The sequence below is a fragment of the Argiope bruennichi genome, chromosome 3, assembly GCF_947563725.1.
Source record: "Argiope bruennichi chromosome 3, qqArgBrue1.1, whole genome shotgun sequence".
NCBI lineage: Eukaryota > Metazoa > Arthropoda > Arachnida > Araneae > Araneidae > Argiope > Argiope bruennichi.
Genome location: NC_079153.1, coordinates 141294903 through 141320731, shown reverse-complemented (window position 1 = coordinate 141320731; position 25829 = coordinate 141294903). Strand labels below are relative to the sequence as shown.

Sequence of the window (25829 nt, the reverse complement as noted above, 5' to 3'; positions counted from 1 at the left end):
TAAAATGTTCAATTACGATACAAAAATATTTCATATCGCTTAATATTAAATAAAATGCTACATTTTAAATCATTGATATTTTATTGATTTTATTAAATTTTTGTTATGATTTAGAAAATTTACTTTCGAATGATTAGATTAATACCAAGAATGAACATTAACTAGAAGTAACTGTGATTTTATTCGGTTTTGTTTGAGGTAAACAAACTGGAAAGATGAATTCATTTTTAAAGAAATATTCCGGCTATTCAAGAAACTTTTATGCTCTTCTAAAAAATTATAGTACCCAAAGTATGATTCTTGAATATTTATTTTATTATATATATGTATGTATGTGTGTGTGTGTAAGATTTGGAAGATTCCTATGATATAATGGAATTGTGTAATAGCTTCTTTCTTCTCAATCGTCTCTTATAAATGGACTTTTTTATTTCTATATTCTCACATAAAACTTTTAATCATTTACCTCTGTACGTAACGTGCTTCATTCACAATAAATGTCTTTAGTGTTCTTAGTCTTTAAAAATTCTTATTGGCTTTTATCAAGCTGCAGTGTTTTTCCGTAACTATTAAGTACAGTAAATATCTATAGTACAATGCACATTGTGCATGATTGGTAGTTGTTAAAAATAATTAATGTACATTATCCTTTTTTGATTTCTATGATGAAGATATTACATTATCAAATTTAAAACTCAATATACTATATTTTTAAAAAAAATGAAATTATTTTATTTACTACAAATATTATTTCATGTTTAGATACAAAATGGTTCATTTTCTTTTAAAATTTTAATGAGAAAATAAGTAATATAATTTGTTTAATATCCCATGATTAGTACTGACTTATTCATTACAGAAAAAATATTTTAATGTTTTCAAGTGCATAAAAATTATGAAAATTGTAATTTTTCACATTTTTTTGCCTAGTAAAAAATAATCTGCTCATTTTATTGAAAACCTTCATGTGAGTTATATTATTCTGAGCTACAATTTATTTATACTTTATCAATTATATCAGCTAAAAACAATTAACTCATCAGAAGAATAAAATTTTAATAAAAACTTTACAAATGAGATTTGATGGTCAACTAAGTGTCAGTCCATCAAAGTTTAGTTTGAATACTCTTAGCATAAAAAGGAAATCAAATTATATTTTTCTCTCACTTTCTTCTTCTTTGGCTGTACTTTCCTCTTTCATGATTTTTGATTTCATTGCATTAAGTATTGATCTGGAAAGAATAATGTGACATTTCTCTCTACATAAGTAATCTCTTATTGCTAATTTCTTCTTTCTTAAAATAGTCTGCATTAAATCTTTCTTTGTGAGAGAACAGGCATCATATGTATGCTGCAAATACTACTGGACATTTGCAAGTTTGAAATATGTTTTAATTGATGGTTTAAGCGATTAAAGGGCATCAAATAAATCTAAGGTAATATGGTACTTGTGTATTAACTACATGCCATTGATAAAACTATATTTAGTCTTAACTGTATGTTGGCTTTTTTTTTTTTTGGTTGCAATAGACATAATATATTTCATGGCAGTTTTTTTATGAGTTAACACACAAGTTCTGCTAATATAAAACATGTAATGAAAAAAACAATGAAAAAGAAAAAAACCCTACTTTTTTTGAAATTATGATGATGACTAGCTGATTAAGAAGCAGGGAAAACTAGAAATGTTTAGGGAATTCCAAGAGATAAGGAAAAGTCAAGGAAATTTGTTCTAAAATGAATTCATTTATTTTCATAATTATTATTAAAATCTTACTGAAGTCAGAAATGGAAGCTATGCACATTTCTGTACACTTACCAGGTGATGGGATGTTTACTTTAAAATTACGAGTACCAAAATTCTGGTCGTGTTGGATCATCAGACCTTAAATGCCTTCAATTCTGAAATATGCATATCTAGTCTGCTTTTGCTAACTATTTTGAAACAACTAATTTTTCTATTACTTGACTTATTATATCCTATATTATACACATTTACCAATGCACAGTTTTTACAAAATAATTTTTTCGCTGTGATTTCTTCCAAAATTTTTGGTATTACCATAATACAGAGTACGTAACATTATGAAAAGTACTTTCTCCGGAAGTGAAAAGACAGTAGTTCGTTTTGTTTTCCCATTCGTTGAATACGATAATTCATAAGCATAGTCATAAAGGCTTGTTTATCAAATCCAGTGTGAAATAGATCTAGGTTTAAACACTTACTAAGATATGCTCCCTCGTTCTTCAACAATATACATTGCCATTTACTGATATTCTGGAATAATTATCTAAAAGCAGGAATAAAAAATGCATACTGTGTCATACTTGTTTTTGTATAAAAAACATTCCAAAACATTTTTTTTAAAAATTTATCAAACATTAAAAACATTTTTTTTTTAAGATTTGAGATGTTGAAGAATCTATTTAAGTTGTTCCTAGTAAGTGCATTCTTAACTTTTTATGTGTTTTAAAAAAGAGTATGCAGATTGATCCTATCAACAGAAAATAAGAATAGAGCAGAATGAATTTGATACACCAAAGAGATATATCAAACATGGGTGAAGCTTCTGTAAAAACTCTGGCAATGAAACTTCTTTAGTACATTATACTTTCTATCAACATTTTCAATTATATGTTTTTTGGAGTTATCCCTTGAATGATTTATTAGAAGGATTTTAATATTCTATGCTGAATTGTAATTAATTGCAGTATGTAATTATGTTAATTGATCCCATAAAATCTATGATGAACTTGAACTTAACTGCAAATTTTCAATGATCTTTATTTCTTTCACTGTGTACTTTTTAAATAACTCCATCCATTTGAAAATTATTATTTGTCAGACCAATTTTGCCAAAATGTAGCTTTTGCTAAGGAAAACAAAACAAAAATAATGCTAGTTCTTGTACTCAACATTTTTAAAGAAGAAAAAAATCTAAACTCATATTCTTTAGGGTTATAGATTATATCATTTTATGACAGTTTTCTTTTTATAGCTCTTATAGAATTTTTTCCCAATGAAATCTCTTTACATATAAAGGTTTATCCTGATTGGCAGAACAATTTACTGCTTAACTATTGAAGTTTACAAGCACAAAATTTAGAAAATTGGGCATTATAGGCCTACTAAGAATGGATTTTCAAAATTTTTGTTAGAAATTTAAAAATTAAAAACAGAATTTTAACTGTTGTCACTATAACATTGAAGCATCATAGCATGAAAATTATTTTTACACCATTAAGGGATGGTGGCTAAAAAAATAGCTTTGGTTATAGTAATTTTTGAAAAATTAGTTATGAAATTAACAAAATTCAAAGCAATATCATGGCTTCTTTGAATAGTGAGTCACGTTATTTTACAGTTGTTAGTTTCATGATAAAAGAAGGGGTGGGGGCTTCTTTGCTTTAATTTAAACTTTAAAGTTTTTTTAAGCAATCAATTGAATAAAATTCTTCATTTCTTAAGTTTTGTTAAATTTTGAAGCAGTGTGGTATATTACTTGCTCTGGTCTAAGACTTTTAAAAAATGCTTTTGGTAGCATTCCTTATGTTCATTTTGCTTCTAACTACAGAACTGTTCCTTTTTTTATTTAGTGAATTTGTTTCTATTATTTATGGGGACTAGAAGTAGTTAAAGCATTTTCACTTCTGTGCAAAATATATAATTACATTTTCCTGCTAATTTTTTTAGAGCTAAAGTAAGAATTTATTATATAATTTATAAGTTAAAAAGCAAGTTTTTATTAAATTTTCGGAATGCTTAATATTAAAATATATATATATCTTTTTTTAAACTTCATAAGTAAAAAAAAAAAAAAAAAAAAAAAAAAAATGAAGACTTTTTTTTTTTTTTTTTTTTTTTTTTTTTTTGTAGTTTGTCTATTTCTGAACATTGCTATTCTTTTCTATTTAAAAAAATGACTTAAAAAATTCATTTAGAACATAACATGCTATTGTTCTGTCGTCAATTTCATGGTCTGTTTTACCAATTTTAATGATAGTAGCCATTCCAAAATGCTTAATTCTTTTCTCTGTAAGCCTTAAAATTGCTGTAAAAAATCTAATCCAGGTGATTATTTTTCTTCTGGTGAGGGGAAAAAAAAAAAACATTTTATCGCGGTAAATCTGCCCGATTATAAGTTGTATTTTCTTTTCGATATCGGATCTTTCAGCGGTTAACAGAATTTGATGAATTTGGAGGTCATTGAAAAAGGTTTCATCCCAGTTTAGAGACATACTAATAAAATGGGGAAAATATGTCCTTATCATTGTCTGGACTCTGAATTGTTTAGACAAGAGGAAAATCCATTTTTTTTTTAGAAATAATGTTATGTATTTATGGTATGTTTTTAACAGTAACTTCATCTTGACCTTGCTTTACTGCACGTGATTACTTGCTTGTAGAGCATTTGTTAGTTATTTTCCAACATCATTTAGTAACTTTCCATTAGTGAATTATTTAAGTATTTATATTTCAGATTTGTGCAAAAGTTTAAAACTTCTTAACAATATACTGGAAAATGTACATTTGTTTCTGTATGGACTTTAGGTCATTTACTCTTGCGAAAAGATACCAAAAAATAAATTAATGTCAATAACATTTCTTTTTTACTTTTTCGTATACGACGTACTCAAAGGGAAAGAATCATCAAAAAATTCGAATTCAAGATTTTGCCCTATCTCCGTGATTTGAACCTCCGAATAACACAATTTTGATATTATGTTTGTCTGGGAACATGATAACTTGAAAAACGTTTTGAGCTGGAATTTCTTAACACTAAATTTGCAGATTTCAACCAAGTTTTGACTGAAATCAGTTCCCATTGTTTTCTGTTTGTTTGTCTGAGTACAAATGAACAGGATTTCAAAATCCAAAGTGCTACATCAGTTAAATAAACATCCATATTAAAAAATTCGTGAACGAATGACCATCTGTCTGCATTTAAGTTCGCATGCACTTTGATACTGTAGCAGAAAAGCGCAATAACTTAGATAAATGAAATTTGATAAGTAATCTGTAGCTCTGTTATAATTTTAGATTCAATTGGTTGATCAAAAATTTCCGAGTTTATGCATGTAATTATTATTTTTATTTTAATATACTGGGCCTTTGAAAACAAAAATCTGTGTACTCTTGCCTTCCACATCCTTCCAAGGTTCCTACTTTTCATGCTGGAGGTATGGCTAATATAGTATGTCTCAAAAGTATATGGACAGGCGATTTTTTGAAATAACAAATAAAAAAACAAAGCAATAATCTCAAAAAAAAAAAAAAAAACCCCTAGCATATAAAATCACAAACGTTTATTACAGTATGGAAATAGTATGCTTATATGAAAGATTGTTTGTAAAAAAATAAAATAAATATATGGACAATGAAAAGAATCGCTTTCATTTCCACTGTATCAAATAATTTGCATATTATGCGTTCTGAAAATGTGACGAAAACGTTCGAAATAAGAAATTTCGAAAGTTAAAGTTTCTAATATTGCTAAGCGTTTTAAATCATAAAAGTTCTGGACTTAAAGAAATTTTATCAAAATGTAATAATATAATTGCAAAAAAAAAAAAAAAACTCAGGTCGACCAAAAAACATCTCAGTGACAAAACAGAGAAATTTTGCGGCCAATTTTAATGCTACAGATTTCAATCAAGATCTACTGTTCACCGTCGCATACGGGCAAGAAAATTTCATAAATATCATAGAATGCGTCGGACACCTATGCTGAAAAGATATCAATTTAGATGGTTCTGATAGCTGAGTTTAGGTACTATTAGCATGACCTACGATGAGAACTTCTCTAGTTCTTTAGTCGACAACAAGGAGGGGATTCTTTCATGGTTAGCTTTCTGTTTCAAGGGAACAATGGATATTGTTTTTCTTAATGGTCGACAGTGCTCTGAAGGTTATCAAAGTTCCTCAAAAGCTATGTATTAGGGTGTCCCAAAAGTTTCTTTCTCATCGCGCTATGAATGGCTTTATCTAGCTCTGCTTATGTAAACATGCAGGCTTATCTATTAGCCGTCTATGTCACTTGGTGCAAAGACAACAGGCCCTCAACTGGCACGAAGCCGGGACTACGCCCCAAAAAAGTTCTTTTGTCCATTTGGTGGAATGGTGTGATTTTCTACAAGCTCCTTCTTTAAGGTGAAACAATAAATTCTACGAAATACTATCATCAACTGGATCAGTTGAAAGCTGCCACAGCAAAGAAACGGCCAGAATTAATGAACCGACGAGGCGTTGTTTTTCATCCTGACAACGCGAGACTGCATATTGTATTAGTCGTTAGAGAGAAGCTCTTACAGTTTGATGTGATGTTTTACAGTATCCCGCATACTCTCAAGATCTTGCTCCATCTGATTATTACTTCTTTCTGTCCTTAAAAAATTCTCTTCGCGATAATCGCTTTAAATTCATCAGCGATATAAAAGCGCACCTCGAGCATTATTTCTTGTCCAAAACACAACAATTTTGGAAGAAAACGTAACGAGGCTTCCTGAGAGATGGAAGAAGGTAATAGAGCAAAAGGGTTCTTATATAGCAAAATAAATAATATCTTAAACAGTAAATATTGTGTATTCATTTCATATTAGAAATAGGAAAGAAACGTTTGGGACACCCTAATACTTCCAACTAGAAACATCTTAGGAGGTGAAACTGGAAATTAAACAAAACAGTGGAACTTAAACAATCACAACTCCCACTCAACAACAGACTGGTATACGCGAAATCGAGTGACTTTTATAGACTGGCCAGCTCAGACCTGAATCCCAAGAAAAACCTTTGGGGAGTACTTGCACAAAATGTGTTTACCCATGAACGTCAGTTTTCGACTTCACGAATTAAAGCAACAAGGAGAGCAGAATAGTTTCAAGATAATTGAAAGCAATGGATCCAAAATTCGAAAAATCCATATATTTTTAGGATAGCCTATTTTTATTCTTTAGCACAAATTCTGTAAAAGTTATACTGTATTTCTTTGATGTAATAAACTTATGATTCCGTATGCTTTTTTTTTTCGTGATCATTGTTTTATTTTTTTTAACTGTGATTTGAAAAAATTACCTCTCTATATACTTATGAGAAGCGCTGTAATATTTTTCTTAGGGAGTAATACAATGAAGTTTTGGAGAAACTTTTTCAGTGCTTTCATATACGGTACAGAGAGTAGTAAGCCAAATTTTTTTGTCAAATGTATTAGAGTGATGATTCGTTTTTAGCTTCCTATGCATCTGATATTCATAAATTAGTAAAATTATGACTATGCTTTTTTTTTTCAAGTTTTGAAAGAAAATTTTCTCAGTTGAAATTATTTTTTCAGTAAATTGCTAATGACAGTGTAATTGTTTTAATCGCGCACAATTGATTATAAAATGCTAGTATAATAGAGAACAAATTATTTCGTCTTACATTTCACAAAAGAAATATCTGATAAAATTATATGCTTTTCAAGCGTAATCGTCAGTAACGTATTATATATATATATATATATATAAAGTTGAATACATAAGGATTAAATCCCCAATAAACTTTACATCGGTAAGAAATTGTTTTGGCGAGAGCAAGTATGTGTGAAGAGGGGGGGGGGGAGGAACCGTTTTGTATTGCTCTTTTATCAGAAAGGATAAAAGATATTATAAAGATGATTTTATAGATTTCCTAATCAAATCACCTTTACTTGATTTCAATAATTTTCCAGTCAGGAAAATGAGATTTGATGGGGGGGGAGTTTTATTTTAAAATTCTTTAATTGAAGATCATAAATTTAAAAAAATGTGGCGAGTTTTGAAAATTTTCATTGTTTTTCGGAATGCGTCTGTTCAAAGAGGAATTTCAACAAACATCTATTGGAAGAGGAATCGACATTAATTAAAATATTGAAATGGGAAATTTGAATGAAAAATATGTTTCTCAACATACAGTCTATAACCACATAAAGCAATCTGACAGAATTTACTCGATAAACATTATTAAACAATTGTGAAAGTTAGCAATATCAGACCATTCAAAATTTCCCTACTTTTGGGGAAATAAATGGCGAAATAAATAATTGTCAATGAAATAAAGTTATACTCTAATTTCTTTATCTCTTTATGGAAAAGGAAATTTCTCTTGGTAAAGGAAATTGCTGAAATGAAATATAAAGTTAATACTCTTACTAGTTCGACAACCAAATAGTTTAGAAAAATTGGTAATTCAAAAAAAAAAAAAAAAAAAAATTGTACGAATTGAAAGTGTGAAAAAATCTCTGAAGAAAAACAATCTTTTATTTACATCTATATCTATACTTATAATAAAACAATGTGTGTGTGTGTGTGTGTGTGTGTGTGTGTGTGTGTGTGTGTGTGTGTGTGTGTGTGTGTGTGTGCGTGCGTTTGCCCACTACAGGTCATAACGTTTGGCCAACAGCTACCAAATTTGGCTGATATATACCTTGGAGATCGGAAATGTGCACCCCAGACAGTTTTTTTTTTTTTTTTTGAATTTTTAATTAGTTAAAAACTAAGCGAAATTGTGACATTTTTTTTCTTGGTAACTTCCGAAAATATTGTCGCACAAAAATGACTTTTTGTATCAAGTTAGAGATCAAAAAATTTTCTTTTTTATGATACCAATTTTTTTTAACCTATAAATTAGGTTCCTTTTTTAAAAAAGTCTTAAAAATTATGCTAAATGTATATGTGATTATGTATTATGTATCATCTTTCATGAGTAAATTTGGGATAATCAGTTTTGAGAAAGCCCATTTTGATGAGCATACATCTTCTAGTATATTGTATATATTGATCAATATATTTGCAAAAATTAGAAAAATATTTACAAAAATAATGCTTATCTGAAAATTTATGACTGAAAATTATTTTTATTTTATTTTCTAGGCATAATTTTTTTTTCTACTTTGATCTTAGTCAGAAAGAGTAGAACTCTATTTTTTGCATACTATTAAGAATGTACTATGCAATACATAAGATGCAGAAAATGAAATAAAATCATCCACAAATATTTCAGTTTTTTTTTTTTTTTTAGAAAACCTGGAAATAAAAAGTCAGGGAAGATTAAACAGCAGAAACGTTGATCACCTTGATCAAGAAATGCATATTATATTCTTCAATATTAAGGGCATTATCTACAAAGAATTTGTTCAGATTAGACAGTTATTAGTTAGAATTGTTGTAGGATATTTGACAGCCTAAATTTATTGTTAAGTGAACAGAATATCAAGTGTATATTTTGTGATAATGCGCTGTCAGAATTTGGTTTTGTTTATAGGTTTTGGGCGAAGAATAATTTCTCTGTGTTGAATTATCTACCATATTCATCTGATTTAGAACTCTGAAACTTCTCTTTATTCTAAAAATTTTAATTAAAATTAAGATGTTATTATTTCGATATTATGACCATTCAAATAGCTTCAATGTATGATATTGAGAATAATTACAAAAAAAAGCTATTAATAGGCAATTAGAATTCAAGTAATTATTAAATTACTGTAACAAATAAAGTCAGAGAGTTTTTTTTTTTTGAATAAAAAACAAATAATAATTTCTTATTTGTATTTCATTGTGCAGACTTAACCTTGAAAATTCTTTGGGGACACTGTATACAGGATATCCACTCTTATCATGACCCAGTGGTTTATTTCTAAACCATTAGAGATAGGTATAAGGTTCCAGTTAGAAAAATGCTATAAATGATGGAGAAAATTATATTTTATGTATTTTTTAATAAATATATTTCTCAAAAAGTTACAAAATCTAACTTTTTATGCAATCCCTAAATCTATTGTATTTGGTTAATAACTGTAACATTTACTTTGCTCTTTAACATTTACATAAATATTACGACTAAAACTGATTGAAATATGAAGCATTGAAAATCTTTATTTTAAATTAATTTTACAGCTAAATCTGCGGTCTGGGTAAAGATCTTAAGATTAGGCACATCTAAATCTTATGACCAGCTCTATTGAAGAAGAAAGCACGTTATGCTATTTAAGTTAGACAGTTATTTAAAGAGGCTATTCAAGATTAATCTCCATCACTTCTTTATTGCATTTACTTTTGGTGTCCAACTGGTTTGCTGCGATTAATGTGCATTAAAATGTTCAATTAAATATCTTAATAGCTTCTTCAGGAAAACAGCCTTAAGATATTCTGTTCAGTGTATTGTCTATTTCTGCAGCTCTTCTAAAATTTGAACTTTTATTTGAAGTAAAAAGGATTAAACTTAAACTTTTACAAGAACTTTTTTGCTAAAACTAGATACTTTTAGATCGCTAAGAAACAAACAGACATTCTACTTTTTTAACATTAAAAATTGGTTTAATAAATAGATTAACAATGCAACTATTTTTTCAGGTCTTCACCCCATGCAAAAGAAACTTGAAACACTGTTTATCAATAAAGATGTTCAAAAGATCCTAAAAAAAATTACAGGTTTAGATCATGAAAAAATTTTTGCTCCATCAAAAACGGAACTTGAGTCACCAAAATATGAATTTGTAACTGAAAAAAGACTGAGTGAAGTAAGTAAAGGTTGATTAAAGTAATATTTAGTACTTTTAAGCTTTTAAAATTATTTATATATATCCATTAATGTCTTTCTACAGTAGTCATCCCATGTTTCAAGTAAAAGTAGCTGCAACATTGTAAGACCTTCATTATTCTTTCTGGTGTAGGGATTTTTGAATTTTAGCATAAAGAAACTGCAGGGATAGTCTCCCCAAAACTTTTTTTCATATTAAAATAAAAATGTTATCTCCAACTCCTCCTGCTTAAAATTGTGAATCTTGGACAAGGTTTTGAACAAAATTTTATTTTAAGGAGTCTCATATTTGATAATTGCATGCTTCATAGTGTAATGCGGATACACTGGTGGACAAAATTAAGAGATGAAAAGCATTTTCGCACATTACTCTAAAAATACCGCACAAAACCAGGACAGTTGATTGAATATGTCAACTGTCCAGGTTTGGCCAATGTAGCGCTATTGGCCCTAAGATAAGTTTACGTATCTTGTGGGCGTTGCTAAGCAAGTAGGAGGTATAAAAGTCCACATCGAACTGTTCATCTCATTCCACTCTTCAACACAGTTGCAGATTTTAGTGCATTTTTTGAATAATCGTGTTGTTTCTTGCTGGGTTTTAGGTGAAATGAATAAACATCATCGTTTAGACGACGGTATGAGGTGGAGAATTGTGGGTATACTTGTGGCAGGTCAGTCCCAAGCTCAGGTTGCTAGGGAATTGGATATAACACCAAGCATCATTTCTAATTTGTGGAGTCAATTTAAAACTAGTGGGACAGTATGCAGACGACCAGGACAAGGTCGCCCGAGGGCTACAACGGCCAATGAAGACCGGTATTTGTTCGTTTCAGCTAAGCGCCAGAGGACGGCTACAGCCACTCAATTGTCTAAGGACCTCGCGGCTGCTACAGGAATATCAATTTCGAGTAAGACAGTTTCCAGAAGACTCCATGAAAGAGGGCTGTATGCCAGGAAACCCGCTATTTGCATCCTACTCACTCCTTCCCACAAAAGAGTTCTTGCAGAATGGTGCAGACAACATCAGAATTGGACACAGCTTCAATAGGCTAATGTTCTCTTCACCGATGAGTCCATATTCAGTCTACAACCTGATTCTGGACGGTTATTGATATGGAGGGAACCTGGAACCCGATACCATCCAAGCAACATTATCGAAAGGAATCATTATGCTGGTGGAGGACTCATGGTTTGGGCAGGGCTCATGCAAGATACCCGCACACCGCTCCATGTGTTTGACAATGGTTCCGTGAATGCCCAGAGGTTCAGGCAGGAGGTCCTAGAGCCCTATGTGCGTCTTTTCAGGGGCACTGTGGGCCCTGAGTTCATTTTTATGGACGACAATGCGCGACCACATAGGGCTCCCATGGTTGATGAGTATCTGGAAAGCGAGGACATTCAACGAATGGATTGACCAGCCAAATCCTCTGACCTGAATCCTATTGAACATGCTTGGGATGCTCTTGGGAGAGCTATTGCGATGCTCCAACCTCCCCCCAGAACCATTCTAGAGTTAAAAATTGTTCTGGTGGAAGAATGGGAGGGTCTTCCACAACCCCTCCTTAACCCCCTTATTATGTACAACGAGTATGCATGCTGTCTGTCTGTCGGGTGACCATACACCATACTAGAGGCAATACACACTGTACAAGCCTCACTTTTATTGTCATCTTTTATCCTTAAGTTCAGACTACATTGGATTTATTGGCAATACATCTTGCCAGTGAATGGCACTTTCATTTTTGTTTTGCAAACTTTATTATCATGGTATAAGCTATATCCATACCAAATTTCATTTATTTATATTCAGTATTTTTTGAGATATTTGGGAAAATGTCTTCCATCTATTAATTTTGTCCATCAGTGTACTTTGTCTTATCTATATGCAAATAATAGTTACAAAAGAGCCTTTGTCCTGTATTTAATATATAAGTACCAGTGTATCATGTATTTTAGGCTGTTCTTTATAATTCACAAACCAAATTTCAATTATTTCAGTCGTGTTTTTGAGTTATCACATGTTCATCCATGCAAAAGTACAGACTAGTAGATAGCCCTATGAAAGATTTGGTTTCAAATTTGATTTGGGTCTGTAGATATTAAAGCAGTATATCAAATTTTATCTCTAGCTCTTCACATTTTGTAGTTATTGTTTTCACTTTTACTCAGACTATGACAATTATTTACATAAACAAACTTCCCTGATTGAATTTTGTTCAAAATTTGTCAGAAAACTTTGGGCTTAAAGGTTTGTGGCATTATATGTTCACGAACAAATTCACATAATCATAAAAATATGTTTTTCAGACTCAAGGAGGTCTGAAATGAGAATATTAATTTTTCGGATTCTTGAATTTAAATTTTTTGACATTTACAGTAATTTCTCTTTATATGCTTTATATCTAAGAAAGTAAAAAATACTGTATTTGAATAATTTTAATTTTTCTAAATTGAAGACAATGTTTGTGTGCGTATGTTTTTTTTGGAGTGGAGTGGGGGGGGGGCTATTTTATTTTTCAGTTTTCAATTTTTTCTTTATTTGATTAGAAATAAATTTTCCAGGCCATTATAATCTTGTTTCAGGACTACTAAAACTTTCTACTTTCGGTAAAATCTCTATCTTACTTTCAGTATATGTTTCCTTATAAATTGATTTGACTCCATATTTCATATTCTTTCAAAATCTCACTTTTTATAGAATTATTTTTTTAGTTGCATTTTTTAAATTGAAATATTTAAGTAACTTTCTTGCCTTCTATACTTTGATCTAAAATCTGGATAATTGATTAGATTCTGCTCTAAGATCAAAAGGCTATACTTATAGGGAAATTATTTTTTAATGTGTTTAGTAGTAGCCTTGATTACTTGAACCTTTCTCCTCGGCCGAGGATGAAGTTCATTTTTTACTTCATGGGAATAATTTCACCTGGATCAGTTCAGTTTAGGTGTTGTTTATGATTGTATTTCTATATACATATTCTTTATCCTTTTGTAAAAACCCCCAAGTCAGAAAAAGAAAAGAAAAAAAAAAAAAAAAAAAAAACGATTTTATTGAAATGGATTAGGCCATCATTACTGCAACTTGGATGTGATTTAAATGGTTGTTTCTTTGGTCTACTTTAAGGCTGTATCTATAGGCCAAAAATTCTTTGTCAGACAAAATGGGGAATGAAAGAGTCTGTGAGAACTTTTACTGTTTCAAAATACAAATAATATTGGTAGTTGTATAAAAATACATGGAAGTTAAACATGAATTGCTTGTTCAAAAACATTAGAATTTATATTATTGTTTCATTTTTGTATTTTACTTATAAAATGATATTGAATTGAATTGTAAAGAAAACTCTTGAGTTTTGAAGAGTCCTTTGGCCAATCCTAGTCATTTTATTCAATAAATCAGTTTCCAAGGTTTTTTTTTTTTTTTTTTTTTTTTTTATAACAGTGCAAATGGATTGAATCTTTCATTTAAAATGTGGAAAATGAGCATGATCAAATATTTTACTCTAAATTAGTGATATTTTAAATGATCAAATACTTTTTACTTTAATTAGTTTATTTTTAAATATGGAAAATTATTCATTAAAAATTTGTGCTAGTATACTCATTTCACATTCTAAACTTGTAATTAACTTAGCCAAAAGAACCCTAAATATGATGTGCTATTTAAGCAAATGTGAGGAGCTTGTATATACAAATTTAAGTTTTAGTTATTATTTAATAACAATTCATTTTGAAAAAGAGAGAAGATAATATTGATTTTAAACTATCTTGATTCAAATTATAATATTTTATTAAAGGTGAAGTTCAGCACCATCATGGCATCAATAAATTATTATTGTTTATGAATATTATTATTTTAATAATTATTGTATATGCATATATTGTATATTTGTGTAATATAAATAATAGAATACAATAATTATTAAAATACTTTTTTTAGCATTTATTGAATAATGAATTTAGTATTTGTATAAATTTTACATGAAGATATTTTAAAATCAATTTCATCTTGTAGCTTGGTTATGCTTCCCCCTCCCCCCCCCCCCAAAAAAATGCCTTTTGCATAATAACTTACAAGGGGAGATACCGGACATGGAAAAAGTAAATTCAGGCTGAAATTTGTTACTTTAATAGTATGTCTTTAGGATGTTCGCTGATTTAAATATTAAAACACAATATTCTAACAACTTTTAAAAAATAATCTTCAAAATTATGGCATAACTTTTATACTATTAAATTTCCACTGTTGGCTGCAGCATATTTTTTAATGTTCCCATTTGTTAACTAGGTATTTAAGATTTAATCCTGCATGCATTTTTTTTTTCGAAAAAGATCTTTAAAATTAAATAAATAATTTACAAATATTTTTATTAAAATATTGTTCTTACCAATAAAATAATTGCTCATTCATAGCATATATAAACATGTAATGCAATTAAGGATTAATGCATAATATTAATTTTAAGGGCCATTAATTTTAATGATTTCTAACCTCATCATAACTTTTAAAATGGAAATCACCTAACAAATTATTAGATATTTCATTTGTATATTTAACTTAAAAGATGTTACCCATGTTTTTGCTCCCACCCTTGATTTTATAGAGTTATATGTTAATTTGTTATATTAACTTATGTTTTTAGCTCCAGACTTTAGCTATAGCAAAAGCTTTACAGAAGCTACAAATGCCTCCTGTAATGGATATTCGAGAACCTATAAATGAAATCCTTGCAAAAGACCCTGAGCTCCAAGGCTATTTGCAGTATAAAACAGTCTTCACTGACATTTCTCCTGATGTTTCATCTCGAGTTTGTATTATTCTTATTACTTTTCCTATTTTATTAGACTCATGGTTTTATTTTAATTAAAAATATAAAACATCACAAAGATTCATAGCAATCTAGTTAATTGCCACAATTTGTTACTTACAATAGCTCATAAAATCCTATGCCCAATTCAAGCTCCATAGTCATACTTCTGAGATGTGTAGGCATTAGAACTTTTATTGTATATTACACTCTATAATAAAAAGTAAACCAATCTACTCAACAAATCATTATCATACTGAATAACACAAAATTAAATTATTAATATAAAGCTATCTCTTAATTTTAATAATCATTATAAAATATGATTGAGGATCTGAAGAAAATGGCATATTATTATTATTTTGCGACATTATATAAAAGAAGTGTATGAGAAAATGTACAGCACTTTACAGCATTGACCATTAGATCTAGAGCCAAAACATGGCCAAATGTGTTATTAGTAAAGCTTCTAAATCCTTCATCTTTAAATTTTAACATTTTATTTTTAGAAATCATACATAATTATTTAAAAATTAAGTATTGTGAGAATTTTAGATTTTCTTAGTTTTATATTGGTTATTTTTGTTGGATAGTTTATTTCTTGGCATTTGATTTTATTATGGAAACAATTATTATGTTAGATAATATTTCTTCCTCTTCAGTCTTGACTCAACTTTATACATTAATTTAATACATTTTTATATGTTTCAATATTTAAAAATGTTTTAAATACTTAGATTAATTCAATACTTCAAATGTTTTGTTTTGTTTTGTTTTTTAGAAATAAAAATATATATATTCCTTTATTTTACTGTGTCTCATTCATTAAAAAGCACCGCTTTGTGCTTTTGACTTTGTTTATAATGTGAAGTTAATTAATAACTTGCAATTTATGTTTTTAAAAGTATTTTAAATTACAGTCATAATAATATTTCCCAAGTTTCTTTTCCATTTACTGGGTGAAGTATTTCAAAAAAAAAAAATTTTTTTTTGATGGAATTAAGTATAATAATTAGAATTAATGCTTTCATAAAACTTTATGAATTTTTTAAAATTCTTTTTATTTTTCTGATTATTAAAAAGATCAATACATCAAATTTTCTCCCTATTCTTATTTTAGGAACGTGTTATTACTGTTCGAGAAGTGGATGGTACATTAAGAAAAGCTACTTGGGAAGAAAGAGAACGAATGAACCAAATATTTTTTCCCATTCCTGGTAGGAATTTAGAAACTCCAAAACTATTTGAGTCTCCACATCTAGAGGTATTCTCTTCTTTAAATAAAAATAAATGTTGCAATTGAATTTATGCTTTTAGTTGTGAATATCATTACAAATGCTTATTATAAGTCACAATAATAAAAGTTTGAGAATATAATAATTAATTTTATATTAGGCATAGCTGATCTCAGATTTCTTGGATATATTTTATGCTCATTCCAAAAGAAATTGATTGTAATTTTTTATTCTTTTAGCTATCATCATAATCAATCAGAGAGTGAGAATTTATGAATATTTAGTATCAGTCACTCATTCCTATGAATCAGAAATCAAAATTTCAGTCCCTCAAAGTTCTTAGATTTTTTAAATTAGTTTTTACATTTTTAAAATTGTATCCTGTTGTAGATGTAAATTAAATTTGAAATTATGAAAGAATTTTTTTCAGAAATTTTTAATAGAATGTCTAAAATTGGGAAAATAATAGCAATACTTTTGCATAATTATTTCTACTCAATCTGATCTTTGAGATGAATATATATATATATATATATATATATATATATATATATATATATATATATTTCCTATTCTTACAATTGTGAAAATATAAATAATAAATAGGCTGTAGATATTAAATTATAAAAATGATATCTTAAGATGATGCATGATAATAAAAAAAAATTATTTGCAAGCTCTTTTTTATCTTTTAATTGGGGATTACATTTGAAGGCCACAAGGCAAACTTATTTTTATACTTTCAGTTTTTGGTGAATTGGTTGTTTTCTGGGAATAGTTGCCCTCAATTTTATTACTTCTTTTATGCATAACTTTATTTTTCATGATTCCCTCAACAAGATAAGTGCAAAGTAAAGTATAAAATTGTGCTAGTCATTAAAACCAACTTATTTTTGCAGCCTTACACCTGGTTTTTCTTTTAAAAAAATTTTGTCAATATTAATTTTCCTAATGTAGACAAATCCCGTGATTGCATAATGTCTTTAAAAACAAAACTGTCTGGATAATCTATCTTCCAGTGGCAGATTTTCATTTTTGCCTTACAGTCATTTTCTTATGACTGCACAGATAATAAACAATATTTCATCATTAACTTTCGACATTAGAAGAAAGTTATGCTATTAAGTATTTAATAAAATAATGAAATGGTGAATTTCACTGCAACAATCAAAAATATTATTGAAAATTATGCAAAAAAATCTTATGGGAATATTTATTTATTTTTTATTTTAAGAATAGAGTAAAAATAATTATAATGCAATAATATTTTTAAGAGTTATTTTGGGAAAATACTAAATTTTTACTATTTCAATTAAAGTACAAAAAAAAAAAAGTTTCAAGAGTGCACATTCTCATTCTCAAAAGCATATTTTTGCCAAATTTGATAGCTTCAAGTCAAATAATTCAGTATGTAAAGTGCAACCATATACTTGTACCTCTTTTATTATTAATAGGAGATACTTGCAAAAGTACAGTTATAATTTAATGTAGGATTATTATCTCATATACATTTTTTCCCTCTACTTGAAACAGAAATAAACCTCCTAATTAATTTTTGTGATGATCTGAGGTGATGTAGTAGTTACATCTCTGCTTTAAAATGAGGAATTTGGGATCCAGTATCACTAATGATGCACATTTATTCTTAACTGGTGAATGTTATTTTTGAATATAAGTATGACATAGAATTTTTTAGAGCCAGCCCAGATATTGTATTTTTCATCTGGCCATGTATTAAAATTATGAAATCTGTTTTTTAAGGAAAAATAAAGTAAGTTCAAAGGAAGATGTAATTTGGCAAATGAAATTGTTCTTGTAATATAACCTATCATGTGTAACATGTAGCAGCAAAAGTAATCATCTCCAAAAAAGAAAACTTTTGGAAATGAATTACCCATCATATCTAGCCAAAATGATTTTTAAAATATAAACGCATGTCACTTGAATTAAGTGTTGGTGTGCAGTTTATAATGACAAATGTATGAAAAAGGTCAAATAAACAACAACAACAAAAAAGAAAAATGAAGCTGTCACTTTTGCAGCAGCTCAACGTATATGCTACATGAAATAGAATTTATTATAATTGTACCTTGTGATAATGATAACTAACATTGATTGTTCTTTCCCTTCCCTCCTTTTTTAAAACAATTTCTGTAATACTATTTTGTACTAAAAAAGAAATGAAGTGCTACAAGTGATTCTAAAAACGTTAATTATGTTTTTTTGTGAGATTTTGCAATTTTTAAATATGATTAAGGTACTATTGTGCAATTGTATACTTATATCTATTATTAAAAAATTTCTCTTTGGCAATGTTGTTTTTAGATTTTATGAATTATTTTAAAACATGGTTCATTCAAACTTATTTCATTTCATCTTTTCTAGCGATTACTTGATGAAGGCTCTTATGAATTTGTTTTGGACTGTGCATGCATACAGTTTGAACCTGATGCACCTGAGTATCATAGGGTAAGAAATTATAAGATAAAAAAATAAATAATTGTATAAAAAGCAATGAATGTTTTTAAGAGATTTATATTTTACTTAAATTTCATATTTTCTGTATTTGCTTTAAGTAATATTACTATCAACCAAGAACATTTAATGTAAATTAATCAACATTTTACAATATCTGTTTGTTTGATAAATATTTTATATTTACTGTTTCTTTCTATTGAGGCAGAAGGCATTATATTTTGAATTTTGTTTTGGTTTTATTTATTGATTTGAAATGACTTCAAAAAGCTATTTTATGTTACATTGAAATGAAAAAATTAAGCTGAATATCAAATGCATATGAATGTAGGATTACAGTAGAAAACATGCATGAAAAGGCATACATTTCTCTGACTGAAGCCATAGGCTGCCGAGAAGAAATTCTTTCCAGAGTCAAAGCCTAGTTGTCATTTGGCTGACATTGGAGACTATCTCATTCACATCAAAGGATACTTGTTGATTTATGTGTCTCATGTTAGGAAATCTCCACTGCTGTAAAAGATCCAAATTGACTCTCTGCAATTATAGAAATTAATCATTCCGACAAAGCAAGCCTTGAAAGTGCTTTCATTTCCCTTTTACATATTTTCACTTACAAATTATTTTTTAATATCAGTTCAGTAATGTCACTCGTTATATTTTACAAGAAGTAAATTTAACATAAAGACACTAAAAAATCAAATGTTATCCAGTTAAAGGATTATAAAACTTGCAATAATATTTTTTCAGTTTTACAAAAAATAGATCATTTATTCATCTGTTTTTCTATATTGGAATGGATGAGCCATCTTCTCATTTTCCCAGAACTTGTGTATCAGTTATGTTACTTTCAGTTTCTTTTCTACATAAAGACTTTTCTTCTTTTTAAAGAATCTTTCTTGGCGAATTTTTAATATACAATAATGGTATAATTTTAATTTATATAGAAGTTGCATTATATTTGTGTTCTGTTTACTTACACAATATTTTTTTTTTTTTTTTGTCCATGCACTTTTTATTGAAGATGGTCATTTTCTTTTAATTTCATTTTTGTATGTGTTTCTAAGTTGAATAATTGATGAAGTGAAATCTCTACTATTACTTTTTAAACTTACTCTTTTAATTTGAGCTTTTGACAGTGTGATGGCAATGCATTGATAAAAGCTAATTTTTCTCATACACGGCATATCTGCTTTTGCAAATTAATTTTTTTTATAAAATATATTTTTGAAAAATATGTTAAAAATATTTTTAATAGATTAAAAAGAGAAAATTTATATGTTAAAAAATTGGTATCAGTGAAAAAAATATTCTTTGTAAATTTTAAGTTGATGTAAAAATATTTTTTTTTCCATAATATTTTTGGATATTGCAGAAAAATGTCAAAATTTCACTTCATTTTTAATGAAATAAAATTTTAAAAAATCACTCAGAGGTGTCTATTTTCATTTTAAAAAATCACTCAGAGGTGTCTATTTTCATCTCCAAAGTATATATGTGCCAAGTTTGGTAGCTCTATGTCAAATGGTCTAGCCTATAGTTCACCCAGACTATGCATTCATTTTTATTATAAGTAAAGATTAGCAACCATAATACAGGGCTTACACTTGAACTCTGTTGTATCCCATTCTCATAATACCACTTAGGATTATCTTCCTGTAATACTGTCTGATTAATGCCACAAATTTTGTCAGAAATTTTATACACAACCATCAATAATATAACTTGTTCTATATTCTTTATACTGTGAAATAGAATTTTTATATTTGATAATATCAAACATGCACTTTATGGCTCTTTGGATATTGCAATGAATTTCATATTTTGCTCAATACAGTTACAGTTATCATTTTTCTTAAAGCCATGTTGGTTATTATTTGATTTATTTCTAGATTATACATCAGTTCTTTCCCTGTTAGTTTTATCTAATACTTCATCGCATACTGACAGTAAGCAAATTGTACAGACTTTACCTCCATTTGGTATTAATATTGCAATTTTCTCCGTGTTATTTATTCATCAGTTTCCTTAAAAGATAATTTTGACTATTTTCCTTTTGGTTTTAATTTTTATTGTAAATTTAACATGTCCCAAAGCTTTCAATTTTTTCATTACTTCTAAACATGATTCCACTTCTTTAATCATAGTTTCAAAATATTGAATCTTTTAATGATTCTCTTTAAAAATAAAATTTCTTTGGATTGAAAATTATTCTAATGTTTAGCTCTTTGCTGTTATTGATTATAAAAGTGAATGTTCCTTTTAATTTGTGTGCCTTTTCTATCTCTACTCACTTAACTTTCAGGATATTTTTAAACATTCTCTCTGCATTTTTCTAAAATATCTTACAAAGGAGTACATTTATATATTCCTTTTTCGGTTTATCGATCATCACGGCATAATTAGAATATTTCATTTTGAAAATAATTTTCTGTTCGTTTCTATCTATTTCTCTTCTTATGGTCCTTTAGTTTCTCTTTCTAAATCCTCTTTCTTTTGAGCGCACGATTTCCATTTCTTTCTTTCTTTTTTTTTCTTTTTTCTTGATTCTTTAGAAAGATTATCTTTAGTTCTTTTTGAAGTTTCGATTTATTCAAAGCTATAAACTGTAGCTTTGAATCTGTAGTCGATTTAGATCAGTTATTTTTATATTACTTCATTGTTATATTAGATTTGGCTGAAATCTTCAATATATGCATACAAGTATTATATTTGCATTTCTAATATATATACTGGAGAACCAGATAAACTTGTACATTTACCTAATATCTTGTAAAACTCCCAAAGTATGCAGAATTATTGCAAGATGGCATGGCATACTAGAGTAATTCACATAATGAATTCTGCAGTAGCATTCCACAAATTTTTAGGAGTATGATGTGGTGGAGATCTCTTCTGATCTATTGTAAGACATCACAGGTATGTTTAATAATGTTCATGTCTAGATATTTAAGTGAGCAATGGAAGTGGCTACAGCCAAATGAATGTTCCTGGAGCCATTCAATTCAATTCTCAATGTGTGGGATGTCGCATTGTCCTGCTGGAATTGTTGAAATCCATCAGAATGCATAGTGGACATGAATGAATAAAATCTTTATGTACCTATTCTTTGACATCATATCCATGCTAACTGCACATGCCCCATAACACCTCAAAGGCATCACCAGATTCAACATTCCACTGTTCACATGCAAAGTGGATTTACATGGATTCATGAGAATGTCTTCATAACTATACACATCCCTCCGCGCGATACAATCGGAAACGAGATTTGTCAGATACAGCAAGGTTTTTCGAGCCATCAAGAGTCTAGTAGTGTGCTGGCAGTTTCAGGCAAGGCATAAAGCTTTGTTCCCTGCTATCAAAATAGCACACGATTGAGTTTATGGCTTTAAAACCTCGTATTAATAATGGTCCGTTGAATAGTTCGCACGCTGACATTTATCGATGCCACCGCATTGAAATCCACAGCAGTTTGAGGAAGTGTTGCGTGTCTGTCTCGTTTAAAGATTCGCATCAGTCACTGATGGTCATATTGTTTAAGGTCTTTTCCTGGTCGTACTAATAACTGCGATTTAATGTTTTACTGGATATTTGATATTTATGGAACACTTGTAAAATTGTTGCACTCGAAAATTGAAATTTCATCACTACCTCGAAGATGCTTTGTCCCATCTCTAGTTTATTGACATTGATGCTTTTTTCAAATTCACTGAAATCTATTGAATATGCCATTGTAATAGAAAGAACCAATACAGCAGCTTTGCTGGACACCTCTTGTCTAATATAGGTATTAATGATCACATCATATGCTGATTTGTTGCATAGTTCCTTTATTTGTATGTGCACACTGTACCAGTTTTTCTGGTTCGTTAATGTACATTCAATTTAATAGAATCTCAGTTAATCAGGATTGGAACTTATTTTAATTTTTTCTTAGAATTATTGCAATATAAGGATTACCTTCAAGATAAATTTTTCTAAATTGTGATGAAATCTTTATCATGTGTCCATTTTAGTTTGGGGTTCAGTGATATACAAAACACCTATTTCTCTTCTTAGCATGTTTCACTCAGTAAACTTTTCAGCTGCTTCTGCATGATTTAAGTTCAAAAGTGATTAAAAAAATCTAGACTTTTATATTCAATTTTGTTACTAAATTATTTCTTTTTGCAGAAATTTAATCTCACCCACATACAATTTGTAGCTCTATTATTTTTCTATTATCATGACTGGAATCAATTTTACTTTGTTAGCTTTTATTCAATCTTTTACAGTTTCTACAACATTCCTCTAGTGCATTCTTTGACTCGGTGTTCTTATCCACATTTTAAATTTGTCTCATTATACAGTCTTTCACAACATGTCCGTAGCCATAACATTGCCTGGTTCTTACATACTCGTCTTGGCATATCATTTTGTATTCTCTCAGTATTAACCATCAATTTTGGATACTATTAGACTAAATAATCAGTATTTTTAAAATGAGTTTTTACTGTAGTTTAATTAAACTTGATCAGATATGTGTTTCTCTGCATACTGCTTGTTGACATGAAAGTAGTATTTGATATTAATTCTCATAATCTTGTTAAAATTATTCATTTTATCTATAAATACACTGTATACAGTGTACTTTCTGGAGTTTAAAAGTAAATCCAATTCAGGAAATTTATATTTTGCACTTTTTATTTTGCAGGTAACAAATCAAACCTATGAGCATGTACAACTAACGAAAAAATTTGATCTTCTAAGATCTACCAGACATTTTGGACCAATGGTATTTTATTTTACCCATAAGAAAAACATTGATCAATTATTAATAGATATGATCTCAAGACATCTGTAAGTAATACATATGTTATTTTGCACACTTTATCTTGCAGGTTAAATTTTTAGACTTTTTTGCCTAAATTCAGATATGCCTGTAGATAGTTTAATTTACCTTGAAAATGTAAAACTTTTAAAAACAATCATTCAAATTTATAATTATGCTAATTGTTTATTTCAAAATAGTATTAAATATCACTTTTATTACAATTCTTCATATTAACCACTTAAAAGCTTCACTTTATTATCTAATTATATGACATCTTCTGTACGAGAGAAAGCATTTTCATCTGGATTCATTTAAAAGTGCATATGGATATTATATAAATTTTGTCTGTGAATGGCATGCATTGGATGGACAAAACAGCTAAAATATTAATAGCTTTATAAAACATATATTGTTGATTAACATTTTAAAATATGATTGTAATAAATAATTTATTGTATGTTAGTATTGGAACATAATTTTTGGAGGATGTCTATTTAACACAATATCATTCTGAATATATAATAATAATCTGCATAATCACTTTGATTACATTATGTGTGTATTACATTTTTATTTCACTATTCTTTTAAATTTCTTAATTATTGTATTTTTTTTAAATTACTTTAATACAATTTTCATATTTATGAATCTTTTAATTTAATGCAACATTTCCATATTTTCACCAATAGGTAGTCAATATTAGCTTTTTTTAATAAAATATTACTAATTTATGATTTTAGAAGTTTGGGAAATCTGTATAAGTGATGTTTAAAATTATACGGTTTTTGTTTTTATATAATTTTTTTTGAATTAGATAATAATAATTAACATTTTGTAATACTAATATTTACACAATTTTGTCTTTGAATGAGATTACTTGTTGAAAAGAATATTGAAATAAAATTTGAGCTAATTTTTTTGTGAATTCATATCAGCAGCAATAAGAAACAGAAAAGTTGCTAATCACGAAAAACATAACTCTGAATGCAATTTAAAAATGACTTTCTTTCTATTCTACAGAATTAGTGATGCTTCTGATACTGTTAGACTGTTTTACCTTATTCATTCTGAATTGGACACAACAAAAGATATTCATAAAACAGATGAAATAGAAATTTTACAGGTATTTGTAATAATTTTTTGAGCTAATGTACTTAGGGTTATTTGTAACTATAATGCCTTTGAAACTGGATGTTTTAATTCTTGTCATTTGAATTTTGAATACATTTGTTTCTAAATATTTGATAGCAACAAAAAAATTTCCCCAATCATATTTTTTTATATTTATTAACAAACTTAATCATTTTTTAATATACAGTTAAATATTTCATTCTAAAAATGAAAACATATGCTTTACACTGGTTGTGTATTTTCATAGTTACAGTCATTTTAAAATTAGCAGATACAAAGATTTTATCACAAATTTTAATATACAAGTTATCGTTGTTATTTTTAAGTTAATGTAATGTCAGGATTTGCTTGTTTTTCAAAAATTAAAAGAATAATAAAAAATTGTTTGAAAATAATTTTTACTTCTCCTCAACAGTAATGTGTAATAATTTTTTTTATATAATTGCACAGTTGACAGGGAATACAAAATAAAAAAATTCAGTTAACCATAATTTTAAGATGCATGACAATCAAATGTATAAATTTGAATGTTGGAGCATTCATTTAATTTTGGACCATAATGAATGTTGTACTATAACATCCATAAACATATTTAAATAGTATTAAATTATTATGAAAGTAAAATAATTATCTTCCTTAGAATTACATTAGAAACCACTCTTCTCAGAAGGATGGCTTGGAGTTTGCACTACAAACAATTTTGGATCACAAAAAGTCTGATCTTCAAATATAAGTTGTAACTTTTTTTTTTTTTTGCATAGAATGTTTCTTTCCATAGAAACTCTTTATAATAAAAGTCATTTACAGGTTTC

At 28.2% G+C, this 25829-nt stretch overlaps 1 protein-coding gene across 1 annotated transcript; it reads left to right on the top strand.

Moving 5' to 3' along the window:
• The first annotated feature begins 173 nt into the window (after positions 1-173).
• On the top strand, positions 174-25829 carry LOC129964210 (28S ribosomal protein S22, mitochondrial-like). The gene is made up of 8 exons (XM_056078930.1): positions 174-291; positions 10366-10532; positions 15196-15360; positions 16481-16624; positions 18981-19064; positions 23767-23912; positions 24907-25009; positions 25658-25829. The coding sequence occupies exons 1-8, from the start codon at positions 216-218 to the stop codon at positions 25748-25750; spliced, it is 978 nt and encodes a 325-aa protein (XP_055934905.1). The 5' UTR covers positions 174-215; the 3' UTR covers positions 25751-25829.